This window comes from Chelonoidis abingdonii, chromosome 6, assembly GCF_003597395.2.
Source record: "Chelonoidis abingdonii isolate Lonesome George chromosome 6, CheloAbing_2.0, whole genome shotgun sequence".
Taxonomy (NCBI): Eukaryota; Metazoa; Chordata; order Testudines; family Testudinidae; genus Chelonoidis; species Chelonoidis abingdonii.
This window is the reverse complement of record NC_133774.1, coordinates 36161266-36188094: the sequence shown is the minus strand read 5'-3', so window position 1 is coordinate 36188094 and position 26829 is coordinate 36161266. Positions and strand designations below refer to the sequence as shown.

Below are 26829 nucleotides of genomic sequence, written 5' to 3'. Positions count from 1 at the left end.
AGTAAGGCATTTTCTTGACCAGGTTTATCCCCGTTTTTGTCTCAATCACAGCCCTTCTTACGGACCTCATGAAAGGCAACAACTCTGAGCTGACCCAGTGGGATGAGAAATATGAGGATGCTTTTAGTGAACTGACAACATGACCATGCCAAATGCCTGTGTTCTTCAGCCCTGATTTTTCCTAGGAGCTCAGACTGCACACCGATGCCTCAGACATCAGGCTTGGTATTGTACTGTCACAAGGCTTTGGAGGAGAAGAGCACCCAGTCCTCTACCTGAGTAGGAAGCTGTTTCCTAGAGAAGAGGCTCACTCAAGTATTAGTGATTAAGTGGATCATGGATTCCCTCGGGTATTACCTGTTGGTTAGCCCCTTCTCCCTGGTAACAGATCATGTTCCTCTATGCTGGATTCACACAATGGAAGATCTAAACCCATGTATAATGCTATTATACCTTGCACCACAACCCTACAGTTTCAGAGTATACCATCAGGCAGGAAAGGACTATATCAAAGCCACCCTAGAACAGCCTTTCCAGCTTGAGGTGTGGGGCATGTGAAGGGACACGCCCTCACACTGACAGTGAGAAGACTAACAAGCTCCTCTGGACCTGTTAAACACCAATGAGGCACATCTGTGAGGATTGTTCTGCCTAGAGGGTGGGGAAGCTTTGAAAAGGAAAATTGCCACAGGAAGGGGTGGTGAACAAGAAGAGAGCTGCCCCATCTTGGGCAGCAGAGACAGACTCATCAAAAGGGAGATGGTGGCAGGCCCCTTTGCTCCCAGAACTGCATGACCCAGTCTCTTAAAGCAGTGTGTCCCAAGAGGAGGGACCCCATTTTAAACTAAGCCCAGAGGACTGACCCAGAAAGATGGCCTGATTTCCAGGTCATCCTTGTCTCTGTCTGCTTATGGACTCTCAGATGAAGAAAGAGGGAAGAGGACTTTTTTCTTTTGTTTTCTTGAAGTTTTCCCACTGAGTGTCTGCTGGGGTGGGGAGAAACAAATATAAAAGACCAGAAGTTGGGACTTGTGGGAACCCTTGCCACCAACATGGCTGCTAAAGAATGTGCTCTGCTCTTTAAGAGGAGAAAAGCAAATTGCATATCTTTTTTTTTCCCCCAACCTCCCTCTTTACTCTTGTGCAGGTGTCGTGAAATGTTCCTTTGAAAAGTTAAAATTACTTCTCAGCAGGCTGTGTCTGAGCCTATTTGCTCTCTGCCACAGTCTGTAGCAAACTGTTCAGGTCTCTCCAAACCTCTTCTCTTCAAATATGGTTTATCTCATACAGGGAAATTCATATTTGTGGTTTTTCCTTCTATGTACTCAGTTGCGTTGGTCTCATTTTATTGTTTTCAGCCCATGTTTGAGGCACGTTCAAATGTCTTGCTTCAAATCCTCCAGCTCTTGGGGAGTCTTCCTGTCTAAGAAACCTGCAGTCTCTCTCTGCTGTGTTACTGTAACTACACGAGTCTATAGTTGTGGCTAGACAAGGGTTCTCAGGAAAAAAATTTGGTGGCCTCAATGTGGCCAGCAACTCTTGCTGATGGCCACTCTCACACTTTTCCCCCTAAGATGCTTAATTAGCCTTAGGAATATCAAATAAATATGCACATATACATGCCCAAATCATTGTAATTTATTTATTGCTAGCTAGTCTGTTGTGAAAAGTGATATTAACAAACATACATGTATCACTTTTCGCAGCAGATTTAATTAGCCCTGGCAAGCCCTTGGAACGAATTAAGCCCTGGATGGAGGGTTGGAGAAGGCAGTGGGGGTCAGGGGAGATGTGCTGGGAGGCAGTGGGGGGATGGAGCTTGAAGCCCTGCAGTCAGAGGACATGGTTCAGGGGGCCTGGGGCCTGCCACTGTGCAGCTGGAGCCCAAAGCGCCATGGTCAGACCTTGCTGCCCCACCACCCCAGGGCTGAAGCCCAAATCCTGAGCCTACCACCCCCGGAAAGGTGGGGAACTCACCGGCTCCCTGATCCTACAGCGTTGGTGACTCCAGAGTGGGGCACGGCCCAACCTCTGCTGCTGGCCCCAGCAACCAACAGCAGGCCGGTGCATCCAGAAGCAACAGGGAGGGGGAAGAGGCTGTACTTTGCCCTCCCCCTCGTCACAGCCCAGGAGGTTGTGGCTAGAAGAAAAGCCTTTGGTGGCTGCATTTGAGAAATGCTGGGCAAGAACTAGGAGTAATGGGCTGAAATCAAGGGGAAAATATGGGATGCTTATTGAGAGCAACAAACTAGGAGTTGAGGTACAAGGGCAGTGAGTGTAATAGAATACATGGCTATGGAATGACTATCCCAAGGAATCTGTAGAACTCTGTTGCTTGGGACCTCCTGAAGTTGGGCTGGAGGAAACACTATAGTAGGGAATAATTCTCTGTTTGCTGGGACACTGACTCGATGAGCTAATAGGCTGTTTCTGCAGTTAACTCCTCACTTAGTTGTCCGGGTTAACGTTGTTTCGTTGCTGATCAATTAGAGAACATGCTCATTTAAAGTTGTGCAGTGTTCCCTTATAATATTGTATGGCAGCTGCCTGCTTTGTCCACTTGTGGCAGAAAGAGCAGCCCGTTGGAGCTGGCTGGTGGGGGCTTGGAACCAGGGTTGACCGGCAGCCCCCTATCAGCTCCCCACTCCCCTAAGTTCCCTGTGTGGCAGCTGCCCAGCAGGCTATCAATTGCCAGGCAGTTCAGCTGTCCCTCCCCCAATGCTGTGTGCTGCTACTGCTCTCTGCCTTGGAGCTGCTTCCAGGAACCTCCTGCTTACTGTGTTGGAGTGAGGAGGGGTAAAGAGGGATGATGATGTCACCGTGTCCCCCACTCCTGCCCCTCATCTCCACAGAGTGGGGGGGACATGACAGGGTTCAAGACTGAGGGAGCTTGCTGGCAGCAGCTGCTGTCTAAAATTGCTGATCTAAGGCAATGTATTTAGAGTGGTGTCAGTGTACTTAAAGGGGCGATGCATCACACACACACACACACGCATCACACACACACGGTGTGTGGCTGTTTCCCCTCCCTTCATTCGTCCTGTCTTGTAGCGTGTGAGGCTACATTAACGTGTTAACCCTTGAGGGCTCTGCCGAGGGCTAGTTCATCATTTAGCAGTAAGGCATTCCCTGGGAAATATTCCCCTCTCTCTCTCTCTCTAATGTGACCCTATATAACATGGTAAAGCGGCGCTCCCTGGGGAGGGGCTGTGCACTCCGATGGATCAAAGCAAATTCAATATAACGTGGTTTCACCTATAACGCGGAAAGATTTTTTGCCTCCCGAGGACAGCGTTATATCGAGGTAGAGGGGGAGAGGTAGGGGTTTGTGTGTGTGTTTTTTTTATATATATATGAGGCATAAGATCATGGAAAAACTAGCTACAGTCAATCCTCGAGACCGATTACCAAGGCTCAGTGGAGAAGTACCATCAGATAGTATGTTAGAAGATGCCAATAGAGCCCTCATCACATGTCCCATCACTACCACCAGTAATCATAACCAATGAACTATGGGTATACGCTAACAGCCTCTGTAATCCTGGATGAATGCTTGGCTCACGTCCAAGAAGAACAAAGCAGTTGTTACCTCTACCCTGGCAATAATGAGTTGGAGGATAATCAAGTCAGCTCTCGGATAGAAGTTTAGTCAGCTGGTGGACTACAGAAGGGTGTAGAGATTAGGATAGACTGCTACTGAAATCAGATTAACTACAGGGGCGCTGACTCCATCCTGAAGCCTAGAGACTGGTGACACAAAGGCTCACTCCTCATTTCCAGGGCGCCTACCATGGCTTAAGGGATACACCTCGAAGAAGCGAGGCCAACATAAAATAAATATGCCCTTTCTCCAAGGACCACTCCGAAGGTGTACATCCCAACTGCACATCTGTGCAAACAACTACACAAAACAGCGAGCCACGCAGCAGCAGAAACTGACACGAGTTTACTGGAAGAACAATATGGAGAAAGAGAAGACTCATAAACACCAGTGCAGAAGTGGCTGACAGGACTCTGAGAACTGTGACGTAACACGAGCATCTCCCACAACAGAGCATACCAATTCACCATTCACAGTAAGAGGGACATTCAGCAGCGCACGTGTCAACAACATTGGAAGAGCTGGAGACCAGTCACCTTGGAACCAGGACATTGGATCCCACCTACTGCCTAAAGAAATGTACAGCAAGCCTGAACGATAGCGCACAAATGACAGTCCCCTGCGACAATGAACATTGGCTACACTCCACCCCAACAAATGCATACACACAGGTAAGGTCAGTTTTTAGCTGACTCATGATAAGACCTCTAAAGGGGGACACGATGGGACTGCGGCCTAATACTACCGGCCAATAACCTGCCTCCCACAACATCGAAAGTCTTATCAGGCCTCATGCTGCCAAGCTACAGGACACCATGGGCCAGTACATGAGCACAGCTCAGACAAGGCACTTTGGACAAAACCAGCAGTGCATTCACAATATACCTCCATAATAATACTCAATCAGGATGAAGAGTAGACCCAGTGACTAAGGTACTAGAAACTGACTATTCTGTCAGCAGCTGGCATTGACTATATGGAAGGCCTATTGACTCTCGCAGATGAGCCAACAACTCGTGGATCTGTGAAATGTTTCTGCGTCTGCGTACTCTCCAAACTCAAGCTACTAGTGACTTATCCTCAAGAAACTCATTTGGCGACTATCGGAAGACATACACGTGGTAAGTTCACTAAGCAATAACTTTGCAGACAAGTGGCTCAATCACGAAGTGCGAGGGCATATACCAAGGGTTGATGCACTTTCCCGCTGACTGTATCTGGCACATAGGTGCTGGTAAACGCACCCCCTCAGCCATGATATGCTACAAGAGATGATAAAAGAGATACATGTTTCCGTAGGTAGTGATACTACCACTCATGGCATTTAACTCCTGTATCTATGCAGTGAATCAGCATGATGTCTAAGAACTCGAACGAGACAATACGACCTCACCTCTCTAATCCACTGCGCGAACATATTCCTGTACATGAGGATATCGGAGATGTCATCCGGACTGTTGGTCATTAGTCGTGAGCGGATGGTAGTAAGAGAGTGGATGTAGTCTCTCAAAGACTGAAGTGGAGGGTGGAACTACTCTAGCGGGGCACTTAGTCACGCCATATATCGACCAGCTACAGTACCTTGGGCATTTCCCGCACGTCACATGGAAACCCGCGCATGGGGAGTCGATAAGGATGACAATCGATCCAGTATCACCAAAGGATATGACAGGTCCTAAAGAGCCAGCTCTAAGTGGTACACACAAGAACAGCATCCGCGCAGATCGCCTTCGCAAAAGACCCGCGTGAGCGTCCCTGCCAAACAGGAATGACTGACGCACCTGTCCGGGTCCTTCAGATACGCTCCGCTGCTCGTGGGTCTCTTCATTCAGTGGCTGGCATGAGGGAGACATGGAGGCTCGCGATATGAAACCCCGGAGTCGCTCCACCAGGATGCACGAGGTTTGCACCCCAAGTCCCAAACTCCCAGGGGACTGCATCAGGAACTCTACTTAATACCAAAATATAAGTAAACAACAATAAGTGTAAATATACCAGCACGAGAATCTTAAACGAACGGTCTTGGCTTGGGGCTGAGGGCGTCAAAGGCCACTATACTTGTGTAACACCTGGAGATCCAGTAAGGTACTCAGTAGTCGGAATTCCCTAAAGAGAGTTGAGGCTCTGTCTGATGAGGCATGCCCTGAGAAGACTCTGCCCTGCCAGCAGCAGTAACATTGGATGGTGCATCAGAGCTGCAGAAGTGCCCATCGCCAAGTTCATTAGACACTCATGGCGATGTCTCCTCATCTGACAGATAGTGATTGTTAGGACTGACATTGTGGAAAATTCCTACCGGGGTGGCTGGATAGGCGTCCACTAGTGGACATGGAAAGACATGCACTCTAGGCCCAATACATACATAAATAGAGGCAGCCACAGGAGACAAAAGCATGCAGCACCCTAGAATCCAATTGAAGCAGGTTACCCACACTAGAAGCCACTCGAAGTGCAAGGGATCTGATTGCCTTTGAGACCTCCTCCCTAGTAGAACAGTCCAAACTGACGTGTGGCCAAGCTATGGTCTCGATCTGCTAGGTCCCACTTTGGCTCATCGATACAGCAATACTACTAGATAGCGGCACCAATTCGCAAAGTGAGGTGGGAGCATATGTGATACAGGAACATCATAGCCACAGTCACGTTATTGGCTAGACCCTCCCGTGAAGAACCAGAGATGGTGAGTTTCCACGAGGTTTGGCTCGAGAAATACGCAGTTGGCTGGACAGTTCTGTGGGGAACTTCCATATCCACAGACAGGTGCATGTTACATGGCCAATCCCAACCAGATTCATTTACAGATAGGGGTAATGACAGAGGAGCAGAAGACACGGGAAATATAGTCTAGAGAAGACGGTTGCGAGGTATAATGTTTATGCATCATTAGTGATCATGAACATCAGCCAAGAAGGCTGGATAAAGGCCTGGTGAAAGTATCGCCAGGGCCGGTCCTGACACAAGAGGAACTATGAAAGAGGATGGAGCAAGTGAAGCAAGATGGTCCCAGTGGTGGTAGGAGCCCTCGGGCGGTGTGACTCCTAGCTGAGTGAGTGTCCTCAAACAGACATCCCTAGGAACATACATTCGTGAGCTCTCCTGTCCATAGAGTAGCCATAGCAGTGCTAGGACAGCTTAGTTACTGGGCGCAGAACGCTCAAAATTACTCCCCGCCTCCGGTAGAGAACACCGAGAGGTTTTGAGGGAGACATCATGGTCACCGTGAGGGTTGAAGGAGGGGGGATTTTCTTTTTTTTTTTTTTTAATAAATTTCCCTGGAACCTAGCCCCCGCCCCATTTACATTAATTCTTATGGGGAAATTAACATCATTTTGCTTAAAGTAGCATTTTTCAGGAACATAACTACAACGTTAAAAGAGGAGTTACTGTATTTCTAATTGGTATGATTTTTTTTTTTAATTGATGCTGTTTCTGCAAACTAGGGGAAAATCCAGAGATTCAATTCTGAGATTTTCTTTTTGGTGTAAATTTGTATGGAAACAGTAAACCTCTTGAAGACTGACATCTGAAATAACTGAACTCTGGCCAGGTGAAATGCATGATTTGGCTTAGGTTTTGTTTCAAAGCAGTGTTCAGTGGCAGAGTATCTGTTCTGTTCTGCAGACTCTTTAATTAATGTTTGCAAAAGGCTTTGAGGAATACTGTAGAAGCACAAAGTATTATAAGCTAGCTTTAAATACATTACCTGGATTTAGTAGAGTTAGCCTTAGTGCCCAGGAAAGAACACTGTGTCCTAAGGGCAAGGTTATAAGGCAGCTGGGGGCAATTGCACAGTTAATGATTTAAAGTAACATTTGTATAGCAAAGTAAAGTTTTTATTATAATTTTCTTTTTTTGGCTATATGAAGTAACTGTACTTGTGGCCTGACAAAATAACATTTCAGTCTTTTGAAAAGTATTTTTCTCAAAGGATTTCTGAATTTTCTTATGTAGAGCTACAGAATTCCATCTCAGCAGTTTTTGCTCTCTGGGAAACAGAAGTCACATCTTAAAATAAACTTTATAAATACCTAATATTTTTAAAGTCCCCCCCTCTTTTTTGGGGGGAGGGACAAATTTTTTAACAGCAGCAAATAATTCTCTAGTTGCAAAAACCTTTCCATTTGTGTCTGTGGCTTCTAGCAAAAACCTCAAAGTGGCTGTTTTTCAGCTCCGACCTAGTATTTTTAGAAATGGAGTATTAGACCATAGGCTGGGAGGAAATTTGTGTTCAGCATGTCTGTGGTATTTTCATTATAGGGTAAGCATTAAGTGAAAAATGGCTAAAAATTCTTTAATCATACTCGGTGAAAGCTTCTATAAAATGTGTGTCTCTCTCTCAACTTAGTAAATCAAAAGCACTGTGGGGGAGCTGACCACTGTTAATGGCACCTACCATTTCTAAGGTAACTTAATAATGACAGTTTACATAGGGACAGAAGACAGCAGGAGAGGGATGATGGACAAATCAACACCTATACATGCTGTTTGTGGAACTACTTAAGATATCTGAATGGCATCCTGTATTTAAGCATTAGTTAGTATTTTTTCTCTTACAGAGATCTCTCTACCTAGTGATATCTCCCTAATAAATCATAGGGTAAATCCTGTTGATCTAACACACTTTCTGCAGTAATGCTGTGTGAAATTTACTGACAAGTTCCACAGTTTGTGACAGAATGTTTAACTCTGAAATTCAGTCTGCTTCCAATTATGCATGAAACTTTTCACTGCACTTTAAGGAAAACACAGCAAAGGGAGCAGGATTATCAGTTTTATCAGTGACTTTAAATAGGAGCAGGATTGGGCCCTAAATAAATCAAAAGGGGACACGTCTGCATGTACAGATACACTCCACATGTCAAGCCTGCATTTTATATATGTATTTGTAGGTTACTATAACCATGAATGTAATAAAATTCACACCTATGGATGTATATACAAGGATACACATTTTATGTGGAACTGGCTTTAACTTTCATAGACCTGTATATTTATGGGACTACAGGGGAGAAGTTGTATTCTTTTCATGTCTTGTGAGAGGATTATTTTATTGCAATAAGCAATGTTGTTCATCTTTTTTAAACTGTTCATGTCAACCCAGGTCATGCTCCTATTGCTCAATTCAGTTTTTTAAGAATGATTGATCAGAAGGCAAAACCCCCCAAACCATTGGCGAAGTCTATTAAGTGTAAATTCAGTTAGAAGCAGCCTGATAAAAATAACATGGAATTTGCCACTGCAGCAGCTGGCTTACGAAAAATAACCATTGCAAGCACTTAATATCAGAAAATGCACTTGTGATAAACAGCAGCTGTTACTCTTTGAAAGTAATTACAGCAGTAGATAGTCATTTCAGTGAAATGACTGAAAAGAAAATGCTGTGTGGGATGACTTCTCCCTCCTCCCCAGGTTGTGAACCTACTCTTAGAAAACTGTGGGACTCTGTCCTCTTTGGCTGTGGAGTGTGGAAGGGCTCAAGGGTTTTACGCTTGCTGTAGGTTTCACTGTGCAGGCCCTTCAGAAAGGCCTTAGGATGGGTAACATATATGTATCTAGCTGCTTCCTACATATTGTTATAGGATATTTCCAAATCTTGAACCGCTGGGGCTAGTGGTTACTTTCTTAATGTGGAATTGAAGTCTGTTTAAACATAAAACCTGGGCTTCGTGTTTGCTAGCTGTCTGTTACACAGAAAAGGGCCAGCATTTTGCTTTGGGACTACATTCTGCTTGAGGGAGGTTCAAACAGCATTTTACCATTAGCTCAGCTTTCTGTAGGCTGGCAATGAAAGCTCTTATCAGCTAATCTGCAGCAGGGTCTCTCAAAATGTTCTCTAGTATAGACCACCTTTTTGAAGGAAACTGTCTCAATCCCATAGATTCCCTCCCATCCCATTCATGATTGTAGAATGTCCTTCTGCCAACTACATCAATGACCTACATAGGAACGTAGTATTCAAGTACACGTAGCTGTCTTCAGGGGACTTCAGCAGCTGGAAAAAAAGGAGAGTTAGCTCTGAATGACCAGCCAACTCTTTGTAGGCCACTATGTGCTGTATGGACCACTAGTGGCCCATGTAGAACCACTGAAGCTATCCTAGTGTGAAAGCTGAGGTAACATAAAACATGTCCCGGATTGAAGATGCAGACCACAGCTTTTCACCCTTCACATACTACATTGCTCTAAACTATACTGTCTGGCAGTTAATATACACCGTAGCAAAATAATGGCAACGTGGAATGAAGTCACGTTTTGAAACAGTGCAGAATAAGCTGTGTCCTAAGAGGACCTGTCTGACATTTACACTCTGATTAAACTTAGCTTTTAGCTTCTTTTTCTGGGACTGATTTCACCCTGACCCTGCTGGGGTGGGGGAGAAGTTGGTTGTGTAGAGGCTTGATCTTGTGACACGCTGTTTATAGCAGACTGAAAATACCAACATGATGATGTAATAGTTACTTTGAAAAACCAGTGGAACATTCCCCAAATATTTACCTTTGGAAAGTAGCACCTTTGAATGTACAGTGTGCACACTGTACAAGTATTTACACAATAAACTTAATGGTTATAATAGATGCACGTGGTTTTTGAAGTTGGCTGTGGAAGCATTGACCATAGGTGGTTTGTGTATCATGGTAGCACATGAATCCTGTGTGGCTCAGTTGATAGCCCTTCAGTTTCTGGATTGCAAGGTTATGAATTCAAGTTTTACCCCAAGATTTAAGCTGTTGACCAGTGCTGCTGCTGTAGTTTTGAGACATTGAGCATGCATCCCAGCTCCATTAGCTCTTGCTTATATAGCTCTTGTACATGATAGGGTAATACTAGTATGCTTTTTTTCCTGGGAATGGATGGGGTTCAGTATTGCAAACTGAGCTATTGCTGAGCTCCCAAATGGCTGCTGTTCACTAGCAGTCACTATTCAAGTTGTACCACAAAGCAAAGTCAAAACTGTCCCTATTAAATATATTGTAAAGCATTTAGCGTTTGGAAGAGGCTCTGTAAACATCTTGTGAACACTGACGACACAAAACACAGTACAGAATAGTTGGGGTAAAATAACAAAGTTTTGCTTAAAACAGCATCACTAAAAAGCCACTCTAACTTTTTGTGGTGTATATTAATTACTAGTCTCTCTAACGTGTTCAACTTCTTGCTTACATCCAGTACAAGATTTCTTAAGCGTGTCTAGGGATTTTTAGTTGTATGTTGGATGGACCAAGGAAAAGCTCCCCTCAGCTGGAACGTGGGGTCTCTAGCCTCTCTCTGTATCTGGAGATAATAGAGTGTGATAGACAAATAATGTGGACTATATGGGGAAGATAAGATATAAGATCTTGTGACCTGTGTTTTGTACTCTGAAGGGGGTTTGTAGAAGGGAGCACAAAAGCTGTGATGGAAGGACAGGCTGATATGAAGTTAGAAAGTTTGGTTATGCTTAAAATAGCTCATGTCCTATCTGAGTATAATACATTTTAATATGAATCTGGCAAACCTCTTCCACTTGGGGGGATTGCCACATTCTGTAGAGTAAAACATCAGCTGTTCAAAGGCAATAACTAGAGCCAAGACAGGTTAAAATGCATTTCAGTCTTACTGCTGGGACTTGGCTTTGGCTCACATTAGATGCATTTGTTTATTGCAGGTCAGGCCTCTGTCTGTGTTGTGCTTTTTAAAAAACGTTTTTAAAGCAGCAGAATGCACAGGAAGACAGCTGCTTCACCAAGAGGCAGGAGAGGAGGAGGAGGAATAAAACGAGCTAGTGGGGAAGGAAAAAATGGCCATAAACTTTATTTAGTCCCTCCCACCCCCACACTAAAAATCTTTTTCCAATATCCCAGGACTTTTGGGGTACAGTCTGTAGAGTAACAGTTTAACTCCAGTGTTGTAAATACACATGTAGGTGGCCACATTATAGAAATTTTGTCAAAACATCTTGTGACCATATCTGTATTTTTTTTTTTTTTTTGGTGACAGCTGATGAATGTTGGTAACCTTTGTTGGAATAGCTAAATTAGCTTTCTATTTTTCAGTTAGAAGCAGAATTTTATGCTGAATTTACACTATTATATGGGCTTTATTTATGTCTACACTAAACTTATGTCGGCCAAACGTTTGTTGCTCAGGGGGATGCTCTCCTGTGGATACAGCTACCACTGCTCATTGAGCTGGTTTTATGTCTACAGGACAGCTCTCACAGCAGTACAGCTGTGCTGCAGAAAGCTTGTATGTGTAGACATGGCCTAAGTGGCAGGCTGTATTTAGCACCATTAGTTATTGCAATCATGTGTAGACAGTTAAAGGCTTGTATACTCCTACTTATACAGTCATTGTATAACTTGTGTATTCTATACTCATGCTGTTGTCTTTTGTTGCTTCCTGATTGGAGTAAAAAAGTGTTTTTTGAAACCCTGTATGTGACAGCATTTTAACAGCCTAAGAAGATGGCTTGGCTTAGCAATGGAGAGCTGGCTAGCTTTAATCAGTAAAATAGATATTGATCTAATCTCCACTGTTGACTGAGATCTTTCTTCCACTCCTTAAATGGCTTTAGTCTGGCACCAGGATCTTATAATTCTGAAACAATTTAGCCCTTTGTCAAATCAGTGCTAATGGACTATATTCCTTTATACAACAAACTAAGGGTGGGGAGTAGCATAACTATACCAAACATTAAGACTGTAGTGGAATTAACACTGAAATCTCTGTATTCATGTTGTACTGAGCTGTTGGGTATTTACACTAGAGTAACACAGCTTGGACTTGATATCCTGGAACTACTATGCTGTTTCAAACTAACTTAATATTCAGGAGTATGCAGCATATTATACTTCTGAAATGTGAATAATGAATCATGTAACTTCTGATTAAACTTGAGTAACCTGGAGCCATGACTTATCAGCTGAGCAGTTCCAGATGAAAACTGCTTCAGAGGTGCTTCATAACAACTTTTCCTGTCTTTCAGCTTTATCTTCAGGCCAGAATGAAAGGAGATTGGGCAAGACTTGTACGTCCCACAGCACAATTTGGACTCATTGCCACATCTGTCTATGTGGGTCTCTCCCGTGTTTCTGATTACAAACATCACTGGAGTGATGTGTTGACTGGACTCCTTCAGGGAGCGGTGGTAGCTGTACTCATCGTAAGTTCATAAGTAGTTCACTAAGCCCGACTCAAAAGTATTTTAAAAGTAGGTTTCATGCCATGTGTGGTAAGCATAGGCTCTGTTCAGGGGGAAATGTACAGACCTTCCACATGCTCTGAAAAGTAGCAGGGTTGGGTAGGGAACAGAAGAAAACTTGTACAGAATTAGGTCACATTATTACCACCATAGAATGTAGAAGCCCCCGTAATGGACCGGGAACCTAATTGTGCTAGCCTCTGTACAAAGAGAGTAAGATCTTTGGGGCAGGAACAATCTTTTTGGTTTAACACAGATGAATACAGACAAGGAAGTACCAGGAAAGCAGGAGCGTGTATTGGCCAGTCGGATAAGCAGTGATCTCAACACACCACCACTATAACTGTTAATTTTTTGGTAGGCTTAATGGGAAAGGAGGTTTTAAAGATGAATTTGAAGGAGGATTAGGTAGTCCCCCCCCCCCCGCCCCCTTCAGGGAGCTCCTCCCAAGTACAAAGGGCAGCATAGGGGAGAGCATGAAGGTGCCTGTTTGAAAATTTAACAAGTGAGCAATGAAGGATAGCATCATGGGTAGATCAGAGGCAAGTGTTGTCACCTCAGTCATGAATGAGAGATAACAGGGTGGTGATAGGCAGTGAAGGGCTTTGAAAATGAGGACAAATAACTTATGGAAGATATGTAAAGAGGGGCGACAAAGCTAAAGTGACAGGCTAGAAACATTTTTATTTTTCGCAGTAGCATTCTGAATGAGTGTGGAGGAAGGCTTCATTTGTCAAGACCAGAAAAAAGCATGTTTCTATAATGGACATGAGTCTTAGCTGTATGGAGAGATAGGAAAGACCGTTATCTTAGATGTTACGTGAAAGAATTGGCAAGATTTAAAAGCCTGGATATCAGGACTTAGAGAGAGGTCAGAGTTGAAGGGGATGTCCAGGTTGTGGGCCTGAGTGACAGACATGATAGTGGTGTTGTCCTGTGCTTAATGAGGAGGGAAGCGGGGGAGAGGAGATTCAAAGCTGTTAGCTATGTTGAGCTTGATCCACAAGATGTCAGAAATGGTAGAGATTTTAGTATGGACAGAAGGCAGGCTTGGAAAAGGGTAGATCTGAATTGTCAGCAGAGAGATTACCCAGGAATATGGTGTAAAGGAGACCAAGGACAGAGCCCTGTGGAAACCTGGGGGTAGTGGGAATGAGGAGGATCCCCAAAGGACATATAGGGGGACAGCTAGGGGTCACCAAACGAAATTAATAGGCAGCAGGTTTAAAACAAATAAAAGGAAGTGTTTCTTCACACATCAGTCAAGCTGTGGAACTCCTTGCCAGAGGATGTTGTTAAGGCCAAGACCATAACAGGGTTCAAAAAAGAACTAGATAAATTCATGGAGGATAGGTCCATCAGTGGCTATTAGCCAGGATGGGCAGGGATGGTGTCCCTAACCTCTGTTTGCCAGAAGCTGGGAATGAGTGACAGGGCATGGATCACTTGATGATTACCTGTTCTGTTCATTCTCTCTGGGGCACCTGGCATTGGCCACTGTCGATACTGAGCTAGATGGACCTTTGGTCTGACCCAGTAAGGCCATTCTTATGACACACAGAGAGCAATTTGAGAGGTCAGAGGAGAAGCGGGAGGACATTCATGGAAACCAAGAGAGGACAATTTCAAGAGGAGTACAGTCAGTTGGAAAGGTGATTGACAGGTAAAGGATAAGGATTGAGGAGTACTGCTGCCACTGACGTGGCTAAGAAAGGGTGAGTGAAGACTTAAAGTGGTTTCAGGGGAGCGCAAGGGGCAGAAGCTGTGTTTCAGAGGGTCTAAGACAGAATTGGAGGAGGAGAATGTTGACAGTGATTTTAACTGGTATGCTCAGTAAACTTAGAGATTAGAAGGAGAAGGGTTGGTAGCTGCAGAGGTAAGTGGGGTCAAGGGTGGGTTTAAGATGGAAGAGACTAAAGAAGGTTTCTGTTGTGATGGGAAAGAGCCAGAAAAGAGGAGACATTTAAGTAAGGGAGGGGATAAATGGTAAAGGAGAGCAAGAGCTGACATTGGGTCATTTGGGACAAGTGGAGGGGTTAAGAGAAGGCAGGAAGGAAGATCACGTCTTTTTACAAATTCTCTCTTGATAGAAATCTGTAAGACCCTTTTGCAGAGAGAGGAGGGGAAGGGAAGGTTTGAGGAGTGAGTCAAAGGTGAAAAGTGGTGAAAGTGTGGCTTGGATTGAGGACATGAGATTCAATTAAGCTGGAGAAGTACATGTGTTACTAGGCCAATGTGAAAGAGTAGAAAACAAATTGTTGGAGGAAATCAAGGGATGGGGCAGATGTCAGAGACAAGGAGATTTGTGCTAGATGGGAATTGGTGAGGGGAGAAGGCAGAATGGATCATTTTAATTTTGTTTAAATTGTCAATTTTATGTTGAGGCCTACATTTACTATAATCTAGCGTTAAATTAAATGGACAACATTCAGGCATTACCTGTGATGCTTTAAAGAAGGGCCAACCCCTGGATTGCTGAAAGGCACTGGCTAAGCCCCTGACAGCAGAGTTTGCTAGTGCGCTGAACTAGCTTTTGGATAACAGTAGCCTCTTCTACATGGTCAGAGAATATTTCCTCTTCAGTTTATTCAATGTTGAGACTCCGACTGGGAGTCAGAATTGCTTGTTTTCCCTTTACATTTCATTCATAAAGGAACAGAATGAGGCCTTCCAGTTCTAAAATCTTGGACACAGAATCAGAACTGGAAGGGACCTCAAGAGGTCATCTAGTCCAGTCCCCTGCAGGTGTTTGTCCAACCTGCTCTTAATCCCCAATGATGGAGATTCCACCATCTCCCTGAGCACTTTATTCCAGTGCTTAATGACTGACAGGAAGTTTTTCTTAATGTCCAACCTAAACTGTCCTTACGGCAATTTAAGCCCATTGCTGCTTGTCCTATTCTCAGAGGTTAAAATCAACAATTTTTCTACCTCCTCTTTGTAACAACCTTTTACATACTTGAACTGTTACTGTGTCCCTCTGTCTTCTCCAGACTAAACAAACCCAATTTTTCAATATTCCCTCATAGGCCATGTTTTCTAGGCCTTCAATCATTTTTGTTGGTGACCAGAAACATAATTCAGTTCACTGCTAGGGGTAATATATTTAAAAACTGAATTAAACGATTTGTCCAGCCATCAGTAAAAAGTTAATCTTCCTCTAGAAAATAAGTCACCATCTTCTAACATATATGTAAAAATTAAGGCTCTGAAATGCATGTTAAATTATGCTGGTTTAACTGCTTTTCCTGGCAGGATGGTTTTCACTGGTTGTCTTTCTTTAGGAAAATTAAGTACAAACACAGAACAAGATAATCTAAATCATGATTTCCTACTTGATTTAAATCAGTCCACCCTGGGTCAGTATAATGAGGGGAAATGGAGCTGAAAAGAGGTGTGGTGAGAGCCATAAATGAATGGCAGATGGGCACACTTGTACAAAATTTGAAAAACGCTGTGAAGGGAAGCTGGAACCAGGTCTGCTGCTAGGCAGCTATAGTGGGGAAAGTGGCATGGGAGGCTCTGGGCATCAAGGACTTTAAAAGCTAGGTGGGAGGATGAGATTTACTAGTTCTATTCATAGATTGGAAAAGGACGACACTCCTTCCTGGTTTCTCAACTTTTGAACTAAAATGAAGAAAATACAGTCTGCACCTGCAGAAGAGGCTACTTCTGTCAAAGACTAGGTTTAGCACTTTGGTTCCAGGGTTAGGGTTAGCTAGTGCCTTCTAGCAGTTCAGTGTTTGACTCTTTTTAAAAACTGGCAGCAACCAGCTGCTGCTTAATATTTTATTCAGTAGATAAACTTACTTTTAACAAAGGTTGTCAATTTCAAATAGGGTTTGAGGATGCTAATAGGCCTCTATGAATATTTTGTCCTGCTTGGGTTGAGTGCACAGTACATAAATGGCATAAAGTTAACCACAGATATTCTGCTTTATAAAGTAAAGTAAATGCTTCATTAGGAGTATGTATAACAATTTGCAACTTATTTAAATATAAAATTATAAGAACGCTTTGAACTGTGAACTTGGAAAGCAGTAACACTCACACTGATGGCATGCAACTTACAGCTTCAAAATATCCACTGATAAGGAAGGTTGTAGTGATTCTCCAGGAACTAGTGTGTGTGGCACTTCCTTGATTGTACGAAACAATCTTAAATTGAGGTCAGACAATAAGTAGACTGAGCTAAACTTACTTTCACCATAAGCAGCAAAGAGTCCTGTGGCACCTTATAGACTAACAGATGTATTAGAGCATGAGCTTTCATGGGTGAATACGTCTGTTAGTCTATAAGGTACCACAGGACACTCTGCTGCTTTTACAGCTACCCCTCTGATACTTTACTTTCACCATAAATACATGCATCCCAAAATACTACAAGGGAAAATTAATGAGCAAGCTGTCATCTGGATAGATTTCACACATTTTCTGATAGTTGATCAATGTAAATAGCTCTTGTAGTCACTTTTCTTCTCAGAACCAGTTAATTTAGTGCCCTGGCTCCACATACCACTACACAAGACCAGTCCAAATGCATAAGAACTTACAATGTAGGACTACATCCTTAACGTGGATAGTTTTAGTTGACAGAATCCTGTAAAACCTTTTGCCCATTGTCTAACAGTGTATAATTTGTTCCCTTAGGTGGTGTATGTATCAGATTTTTTCAAAGTGAGGGGATGTACCTTTAAACCCAAAGAAGAAGATTCGCATACAACTCTACATGAGACACCAACAAATGGAAATCACTATGGCAGTAATCACCAACCGTGAAGAACTGCTGAGCATGATGCTGTGAAGTATCCTGCTTTCTAAAAGAAAAATGATTTAATGAGTCTCCCTATGTAAAATAAATAAATGCCTTTAAGGGACTGCTGCTGCTATATATCTCTTGGATGCTCACTTTACATGTATATAGTAACATAACAGCATTATGTATATGTAATAGCTTTAAAAATCTTTAAATTCTATTAATTCAAGCTTACTGCTTATAAAAACAAATGTAATTTTTTTTATTAAAATAACATGGTAACACTTATGTACAAACAGCACTGTATGTAATTTGCTTTGCTAGAATGCTTCCTGTTTTAAATACGTGCACCATTAAATGTCTGTCTTGGGGGTTAAGATGGCAAACTGGCCTGATACCACCAGTCTAAAATTATTCTCCTCTGTGAGCAAGTCTCAGATTGCTCCCAATCCATAATGGTCTTCCAGAAAATAGATTTCTTATAGGTAGAGGCTTGCAGCAAACACAATATCTCTCTTGATTTTGGTAATCCCTATCAAAAAGGAAAAACAGATCAGTATTACTGTCATACAGGTAGAAGCTGAACTTTGGGACACTAGATAATGTGGTACCTTTAAGAGGCCCGGAGACTTGTCTCTTCTATGTGCACTAAGTTATGACTTCAGACCCATGGATAAAGTACAGAGAAACTCTACCTTTGGAAGGGTAGATGAATTATGCTTTTAAGCAGTTATAGGCATAAATCTACTAAATATTTATGGGGGGAAAAAAGCTAGCTTTTTACTCCTATTGCAAATAAACTCTCTAAAGCCAAGTCCGACTTTCTAGCACTCATACTGCTATACAAAGAATCAAGTAGACAATGTGTTAAATTAAAATAGTGCTTTCATCTCAGATAATGTAGCATTTTCAATAATTCAAGAGGGAAGAACTTGGCTTGAATATTTTCTTTAGAAGCTGAAATGGATTTAGTTCATAGGCACATGCTTTCACCCCTTCTATTTATAGCCATATTCTAAATAATACCTTCCGCAAACTTATTTTCCAGCTCTGTGTTTCCAATGGCCTTTGCTGCTTGACACATCTGTCGAAGCAATTCTTCTAGCCGCCTCATACAACGAATTATGCTACCTAGATAAAAAATGAAACCATTGTTTTTTAGCTGTCACTTCACTTAATGGCAACAAGAAAGTTGACTAAATTTGTTACATGACATATTAATGTAATTATAGGATGTAACTTGAGCCTCTACATGAAGGATATCCTTAAAACAGTTCAAGTTCAGGCCTACTTAAGTACAATGCTTTGGATTTGTAACAGAATTCCATTTTAAAACCACTGACTTCATGTGCTAACTTACATTCCCGCATTCCAGCTTTCATTTCTAGAAATTAAGTTTATGGGCCATGTATAAGAACTAATTTTGTCACTTACCTCACTCAGCTGCTCAAGAGTTTTAGAAAGCTTGACTATTGCACAAGAAATTACGCCTGTACTACAGGCACAAGAGCTAGAGCTGCTCAAAGTATCAATACCTCCTTCAACCCTAACACTGCATTCCAAAAAACCTCCAACTCCATCTAAAGTAACTTTTCTATGGAAAGGTGATTAGCTGCAAAGATTGTCTGGACAAGTGACAAAGATATATAAAATAGAATAAAAGCCATGAACAGCTGAAACAGAGATAGACTTGAAAGGAACAACCACTAGGCATTTTACACACAACCAGCCCTTTTTCCAGAGCCTTTCCTTCACTACCTGAAGTGGATTCAGTTGTCCACTATTCAAACTTTAATGGGCAATCTGATTCTAAAAGCAATGGGATATAAAGCAGGGAAATTACTGAACAGATGAGCTTTGCATGTAGGTGTCAAAGACTTTGCAGCAGAGGAAGTGAGCTGGCACTGGGATAATGAATGGGGCTAGTGGAGACTGCACTAGATTCTAGTGCATGACATGTTCCCCATCCTGTACGGGTGTGAAGCATAACTAAGTATATGGAAGCACAGTACTTGATATACCTAAAACAGAAGGGATGGTAAGTAAGTAGTGTGTACTATTAGACGATTTTTACTGCTTTGTTACAATCTAATTTAAAGCTAGTCTATGGTGTGGAAATATCTGTCCAGTATGGATTTCACCTTTGAATAGTTTGACTGTAAACGGCACTGAAGTGATAGCTATATGGAGAACAAGATGCTTCAGTGTAATTTTTCACCTAAATTTCTGCTGTGCACAAGCTTCTGTTTGATGAATTTTTTCAGGCAGAGTTGTGACACCACAGATAACTGACACTACAAAGCAGAAACTGGTCTGTAAGAAGACTGTGTAAGTGACAGTTCAGAGTAATTCATCTCTGCCACCCAGGCCTAAAGAGAGAAAGAGACACTGTGAAAATAAAGCCCTAATTCCACAATTGTCTATATTCAATGAAAGCCTGCGCACATTTGTTTTGTTAAGGCATGGGCATGCATATGAACGCATTCATTGCTGCCATTATGTCATCTACTACAGCAGGAGTAACTCCTGTGAGGAGACAGTATCTGTAAAACCGCTTGCTGGTATTATAGATTAAAAACCATATGGAGTCAATTACTGAGACAAAGCAAAAGTCCAAAATAAGTGAACCATCAGCAGTTCCCCTGAGCATAGCCACGCTGCATTTTGGCAAACATCGACTCCGTTTTCTGGAAGTCCCTGCTACAGTCTGTTTACAAGAATATAATTCTACCAAGCACCAGCTTCCACAGACAGGCTTCATTATAGCTGGGATCGTTGCAGACAGGCTTTTGTACATTCAAAACAAAGTTGTTACCAGCAGCCAATTACTCCTAAACTTACATTATCTTCCTTTTAAAAAACACAAGTCACTCTATAAATGTTGAAACAGATTATTGCTTGGCAGTTTTCTTTTTCAAAACTCTAGGTCCCTTTTCTGTCCCCTCCACCCTTACCCCACCATGGCTTGTAAGTATAAAACCCTGTCATGGCCCCTTTACCTCTGATTGATAGGGACTGGGTTGATTTCTATTCACAAATCAATGCTGCTACTATTTAGCAAGAAACCTTTCTTTGGGAAAGATGCACAATACTCCACCCCCCATTTTGGAAACAGCTTCCTGCACTCAAAGGCTCAGGCTGCAACAGGAACATTAGGAACCGCAGTTGGCAGCTGTAATGTAGAAGGACAGAGCTGCTCAGAAGTGTTTTCCAAAATCTATTTCAGATTTGATAAAACTTGTTCAAACACCAGGCAGGTTTCCACTGGAAACATGCGAGTGTTCCAGCGTCTACAGCTTGTGGCAGGTAGCCTGCCAGCCACTGGAGTACTGGCAGGAGTCAGGCATTCAGTTTATAGTGAAGGAAAGGCTCTGGAAAAAGAGCTAATTGTGTGTAAAATGCCTAGTGGTTGTTTCCTTCAAGGCTTTCATGACTTTTATACATCTCTAGCTGTAAAAATTATCCGGAAAAGTGACAATCATCTTTCCATAGAAAGGTTACTTTTGATGATTTTTTTTTTTTTAAATGCTTGCTATGGCTATGGTAGTAGGGGGTAGTGATATTTTGAGCATCTCTAGCTATTGTGCCTGTAGTACAAGCTAGATTTCTTGTGGCTCAGATCTCTGGTAGCTCTGGGGATTCCCAACCCTAGGACAGTCTGCATGGCAGGTCTGCCACAGACCCTCAAACTGACAATGTCAGTTTCATTTATTCTCCCTCTCCCCCCGCCCGAAACACCATATTTCACTATTTCCAAATCAACATTTTTGTCTTTCTGAAAAGTTTCAGCAAATTTGATTTTATTCCAATGGGGAATTAACCCAACTTCTGAAAATCCAAAATTTCTTACACACCAAAAATCTCAAGAGTTGACCAGCTCCAAAAAGAGGGGAATCAATTTATTCTTTTGATTGATTGTTTTTACCACCATCACTGTTAAAGTTTTCCAACCCCCATCAACCCTACAGCTTCCCTCATTGCTACTGTTGGTGATGAAGCTATACTGCTGATGAGATGCAAAGCCTCATTTTTCTACCAGAGATCCTGCCCTGGTGCCTGCTGGTCCAGAGCACAAAAAACCTGGAGCAGGATGGAGCTGTCTCCCACGTAATAGTGAAGAAGATACCCACTGAGAGAGACCCTCCTCTAGCCACATGCTGTGAAGAAAAAAACGAGGGTAGTAACCAAGACATCATTTTGCAGCATTTTAACGCAGTACAATTTGGTGTTTTTGTAATAATGAGGAACAAATTAAGTATGCAAATATTTATGCTCTCCCCTTCCCCCCAGAATGTCAGATCCTCATGTCTACCCCTGCCCATAACACAAAGGGGAACAGAAGATATTAATTCTGTCCTCAGTGCCAAATGCCTCCTACCACCATGCCAAAGTTTCTAGTTCTCACCCCATCCTATCCTGCCATACTACATGTTGCTTTCGGTGTGGAAGAGAATCTGTAGTATGGGGCAGTATTAAATTAGAAAGAGTTAGGGTTTGTCCAGACAAATAGTGCGAAGCATGCCAGGGCATAAATCTACAGCTCACTAGCAGGCCATGCTCTGCCTATGGGGACATTGCTAACACGCATTAGAAGTTCCCTCATATGCACTGGCCTACTGCCAACATCTAGACAAGCCCTTCAATGGAGACTTGTATTTAATAATCATAATATCCACAGGGTTCCTTATTTTATTATTCATTTTCATATTCAATTCAATAAAAGCTTGTTTTTTAATTTACTTGAAACCCCTATGTCAATGTACCACAGGATTCAGTGCCACTATGCTGCAGAAACTCAGGTGCTTCGATATAAAATGTAGGTGCAGTGTGGTCCACAATGCTCTGTCTGGGTAAATCCTCAGAGTCAGCATTTATTTTTGGACAATTCTGCAGGAATTGTCTCCTTTTACAACCCTCTTAAGAGCAGAATCATGCATCTTCACCCTCACAAAAGATGAAAGATAGACCTGTATGGTTAGAGGAGAAGTCTGCTGGCTCCACCATTGCAAAGAGTTACCAGGCTAGGGTAGCCATAGCAGCTAATAGCCAGCAACCTGGGCTGTGACTCTGTTCCCCATTTGCAGCCAGCAGTCCTCTTATTCAGAACACAGGCAGTATGTAACAAATGGGAAAATGGTATTTTTAATTTTTGTGTGGCTTATTCAGCCAAGAGTGACCTGGGAAACACAGGAAGAACAGATAGCTGGGAGTAGCTCTTGATTTCCATCATCTGTTTCCTCCCACATTCCTTTGGAGCGTATCGCCAAGGGATACAATTTCTTCCAGTGGTCAGAAAGGCAGCCTCTCAATAGGAGGAATCTGCTGAGTCCAGAAGTACTGATTGCCAGGTTTTCTGGTCGCAGAAAACCCAGCTTAGTAGGTTTTTGGCACTGCACTACACATCAGATTTCCCGCATAAATTAACGATGGCCAGGAATTCAGAGTAAATGAGCAAGAATGTGTAAATTTCCTTATTTCAACAATTACCGAATCCGACTGAACACGGTAACATTGAGTAGTGAAGAAAAGTGCTAGCCAACACAGTGCTGGCCATAGCACTGCTGGCAGGGCAAGCTAGGACACGCGTTTCAGCGTGTCACCTAATCATTATTAAAACACTGGTTCTTAAGATCAAAGGCAACACAAACTCCCCCGTTTTTGATCTTACGATGAAGAAATAATAATTAAACTGACACGATGCTGAGCACCATTTTGCTTGGACTGCTGCCTGAGATGTCACAGTCATGGTGGCTAACTTGATTCTCCACAACCACCTTCAAACACAGGGAGACTCTGCCATATAGACCAGCCCCTAGAACTGGGGAAATTCTGTTTTTGTCCTTTTGCTTTGGAGGAACTTGCAGTCTTTTACCTGTGTATGTAGGTGATGTAAGCCATAGGAGTGGAATCCTAGGGCAAGATAATGCAACAGTAGAAGTTTCCCTTCTTCAAAGAAGAAAAGGGAAGGAGTGAGACAATTTTTGGTTTGAGGCCCAGTTTCTTGCAGAGGCCTGGGGGTTGCTGCCTTCACTGAAAGTGTATTACACCATTAGAAAAGAGGCAAAGGAATTAGGTAAGGTTCATGCTGGAAGCTTTATGTAACCATGAAATCACATCAAGGACATAATGGCCCACAACCCTCAACCTCAGTGGAATTAAGCATTAGGAATGATCTAACGCCTTAAACTCCAGCTGCCCTTCAGACTCCTTGATGAACAAAAAACAAAAGCCACCAGGGCTAATGAATCAGCAGAGATTTCATAAGGATAAGATGTGGTAGTGGAGACGCTGCTTGCCTGGAGAGTATTGAGTATTACAGTAAAGCGCTGGCTCTGCCATACTTAAGGTCAACCTAATAAAAAAAGGCTACCTGAGTACAATTAGCATAAAAAGAGTCTGCAAGTGAGGCCAGTTGGATGCTTATGCACACAGTGCACTAAACTGCCCAGAAAGGCTATAAATGTGTATGTGAACTTTCCCTCCATTGTGCTGAATCCTTGAATGAACATGAAACAAGAAGATTCCTTTCACTGACACACATGCTTCATATCACGAAATGACATGACCCACTGGTAGTATAGGCAAGCAATCGCCTTTCCTTGTGTTCTCCACAGCCCCAGAAGTTCAAAAATATCTACAGGCCTGTCTACATTGAACAGAGCCCTAACAGGTAACCAAGCAAGGTTACAAAGGTCATGAAGCATTTATACTCAGCACAGGATGTGAATCCTATTTGCTCTCTCCTTACCAGTAACAGTCTAACAGTATGTCATTCAAGAATTTGCAGAACTTAAGTCTTAGACTTCTCAGCCCAACTATTATCACTGCCAATACCTTTGTGAGTATCACAGGGCAAAGGACAGACCAAAGTGCAATCTTTTATTTTGCTAGTGACTATTTCTGCTGGCAAACCATAAACCGATGATGACAGTGCTAATAGGAAGGAGCTTCTAAATCTCTGCCAGATCCACCATTGTTATTAAGCTTCGTGCAGAAATTTTGATAAGAGTATAAGCTAGTGCAGTGGTCCCCAACATTTTCGTCTGGCAGGTGCCAGACGAAGGACCGTGGCGGCGGTTGAGCATCCGCTGAAATGTCGCCAAATTTCGGTGGCATTTTGACAGCGACGCTTCTTGATGACGTCACTTGTCGGCAGCAAGTGGTGTCATCCAGAGGTGTCACAGCCAGTATATGGGCACATTTAGATTCCCTCGTGGGTGCCATGGCGCCCACGGGCACTGCGTTGGGGACCCCTGAGCTAGTGTCTTCATCCCACTGTTCTGGCCTCCTTATGATCTTAAGGTGGCCCAAACTCCTCTCCATCTTCTTACTATGAAGATCAGGGATACAGAGTTCTGAGTACCTTTCCTGAAACACAAGTTCTACTGGCAGAGCTTTAGAAAGTGAGATATAGCAACCAGTATTGTGCGTTTCTTGACATCTTGAGATCTGTGCTGAACTTTATACTGAAGCGGATTGACTCCCATCTGCTTGTGACGAGTGATACCCTGTCCTTATTTCTAGGAACCCTACTGCAGACACACCAATGGTTTGAGGTGGAAGGAGGGACTAGTCCCTTCCTGGGTCCAGGCTTCCCCTTGGTGATCCATACCTAGGTTTACCCCTGGAGTCAGGAGTCTCTTCTCTGTTACCTTTGCTGTGGATAAAACTAGAAAGGTTTGTAGCCTTTTGGGGGTTTTGTTGTAGGGAGTGAAATCTTTCACTATTGTCAATCACCACTTTCATAGCAAGCCTCTCCCCAAATAAGATTCTACCTGAGAATTTTAAGGCACAAAGAAGAAAAGGGAGAACTAAGAGCAAGAATGCAAAATCATGCAGCTGTTTTGAAGAGGGAACATCACTGGGAAAACGAATAGGTGGGAGCTGGGGAAGGAATAAATTCTCTGAAGTGGCTGCACCTAAGAAACTACCAACAGCTTAAGAGGGTCTTCCGCGGATTAATATTTGTATGGCACTTTGCAAATTATTATTAATATTTAATTCTCACTCAGTTCTTCACTCATTTTTCCTCCCATAAATTAAAGCTTGGATCATGGTGCATCACAAAAAAGTAATAAAATAATATTAGCAGCCTTACAATGTTATTGAGGAAGAAATCAATTGTAACACTATTAAAGTTAACATTTTGTATAGCACCAAACTGGGCTTAGTAAGCAAAAAGTAAACTAAAGAATCTTCTAGTGTTCAATTTTCAAAGGAAAATAGTTTTTGATAACCCATGTAGTTTTCTGAGCTGGCAACAGAACAAACAAAACAATAAAATACAAAAAAGTATCAGTAGGGATCAGCTTTCTAAAATGTTGATAGCTGAGACTCTGGCATCAAGTTAAAAGGTTTGAAAGAATTCCCTACAAGGCTTTACAAAATACAAATTTCACATTCTGTGCTCTCCACTAAATCAAACTGCATGCAGTGTCCCTAAAGTATCTAACAGAGAAGAGCCAGAAAATTACACCACCACATTTTTACTTGTCAGTAAGCAATACGTAAATATTCCTGAGTGCATTAGACACTGAACTCAATCTAATGGATTCTCTCATCAGAATACAAATCAAGTCCCTTTGCATCTCATATTTTAAAAATCAAACTGTCAGGAAAACAACTTTGCTCCTTTAGATGTCAAAATGAATCAGCTTTGTTGACTTTGTTATGGAAACAAAAAACTGATTTTACTATGGCAACTCAATGAATTGGATGAGGGATGGGGGGAGGGGAGAACTGACCTTCTGTAATCACAATTGAAATTAAATCAGGATGTATATTTATTAAAGCTGACTTAAGTAAAGAATCTTCCCTATCTAGTACATTTTTAAGACTCCCTCCTAGCTTCTTTCCAAAATATTTTCTTCTCTGACTTTGTAATTAAGTGCTAACGACTTAACTTCTACAAAACTAAAGTTATGAAGCAAAAAACTCTCCACTTTTTCTTGCATCCTATTTTGCTGGTCATCATTAACTCATGTAACAAGAGTTATAGATTTGTTTAGGCAAACATTTCTGCTTTGAATAAGAAAACTGGGCATTAAAATTCTTCTTGTAAGGACAATATACTGCAATGTTTAGGATTTCTGTGTTTTATAAATGGTAATCTTTTGGATTAAATAAATTGGTTATTTATTATCAAGGGGTCAGTCAAATATTTTATAGTTTCCAAATTACCAAACAGTTAAGTAGACTTGAAATGATTTCTACACAAAGAAAAAGTTTGTGGTTTTCTACTACAGAGAAAGCAAATACTTGAAATATCTGGCTTGAGTAATTTACTTTCAG

General features: G+C 42.3%; 2 protein-coding genes across 3 annotated transcripts in view; one reads left to right on the top strand and one right to left on the bottom strand.

Moving 5' to 3' along the window:
* PLPP1 (phospholipid phosphatase 1) overlaps window positions 1-26679 on the top strand; it is a 136715-nt gene extending 110036 nt beyond the window's left edge. For both annotated transcript variants that reach the window (XM_032769029.2, XM_032769028.2), the window contains exons 5-6: window positions 12567-12743; window positions 17433-26679. In XM_032769029.2, coding sequence (XP_032624920.1) covers window positions 12567-12743; window positions 17433-17561 — 306 coding nt within the window. In that variant the 3' untranslated portion in view covers window positions 17562-26679. The remainder of the gene's footprint in view (window positions 1-12566; window positions 12744-17432) is intronic.
* MTREX (Mtr4 exosome RNA helicase) overlaps window positions 17149-26829 on the bottom strand; it is an 82188-nt gene continuing 72507 nt past the window's right edge. The window contains exons 26-27 of the mRNA XM_032769027.2: window positions 18565-18669; window positions 17149-18070 (exon numbers count right to left, since the gene is read on the bottom strand). Coding sequence (XP_032624918.2) covers window positions 18018-18070; window positions 18565-18669 — 158 coding nt within the window. The 3' untranslated portion in view covers window positions 17149-18017. The remainder of the gene's footprint in view (window positions 18071-18564; window positions 18670-26829) is intronic.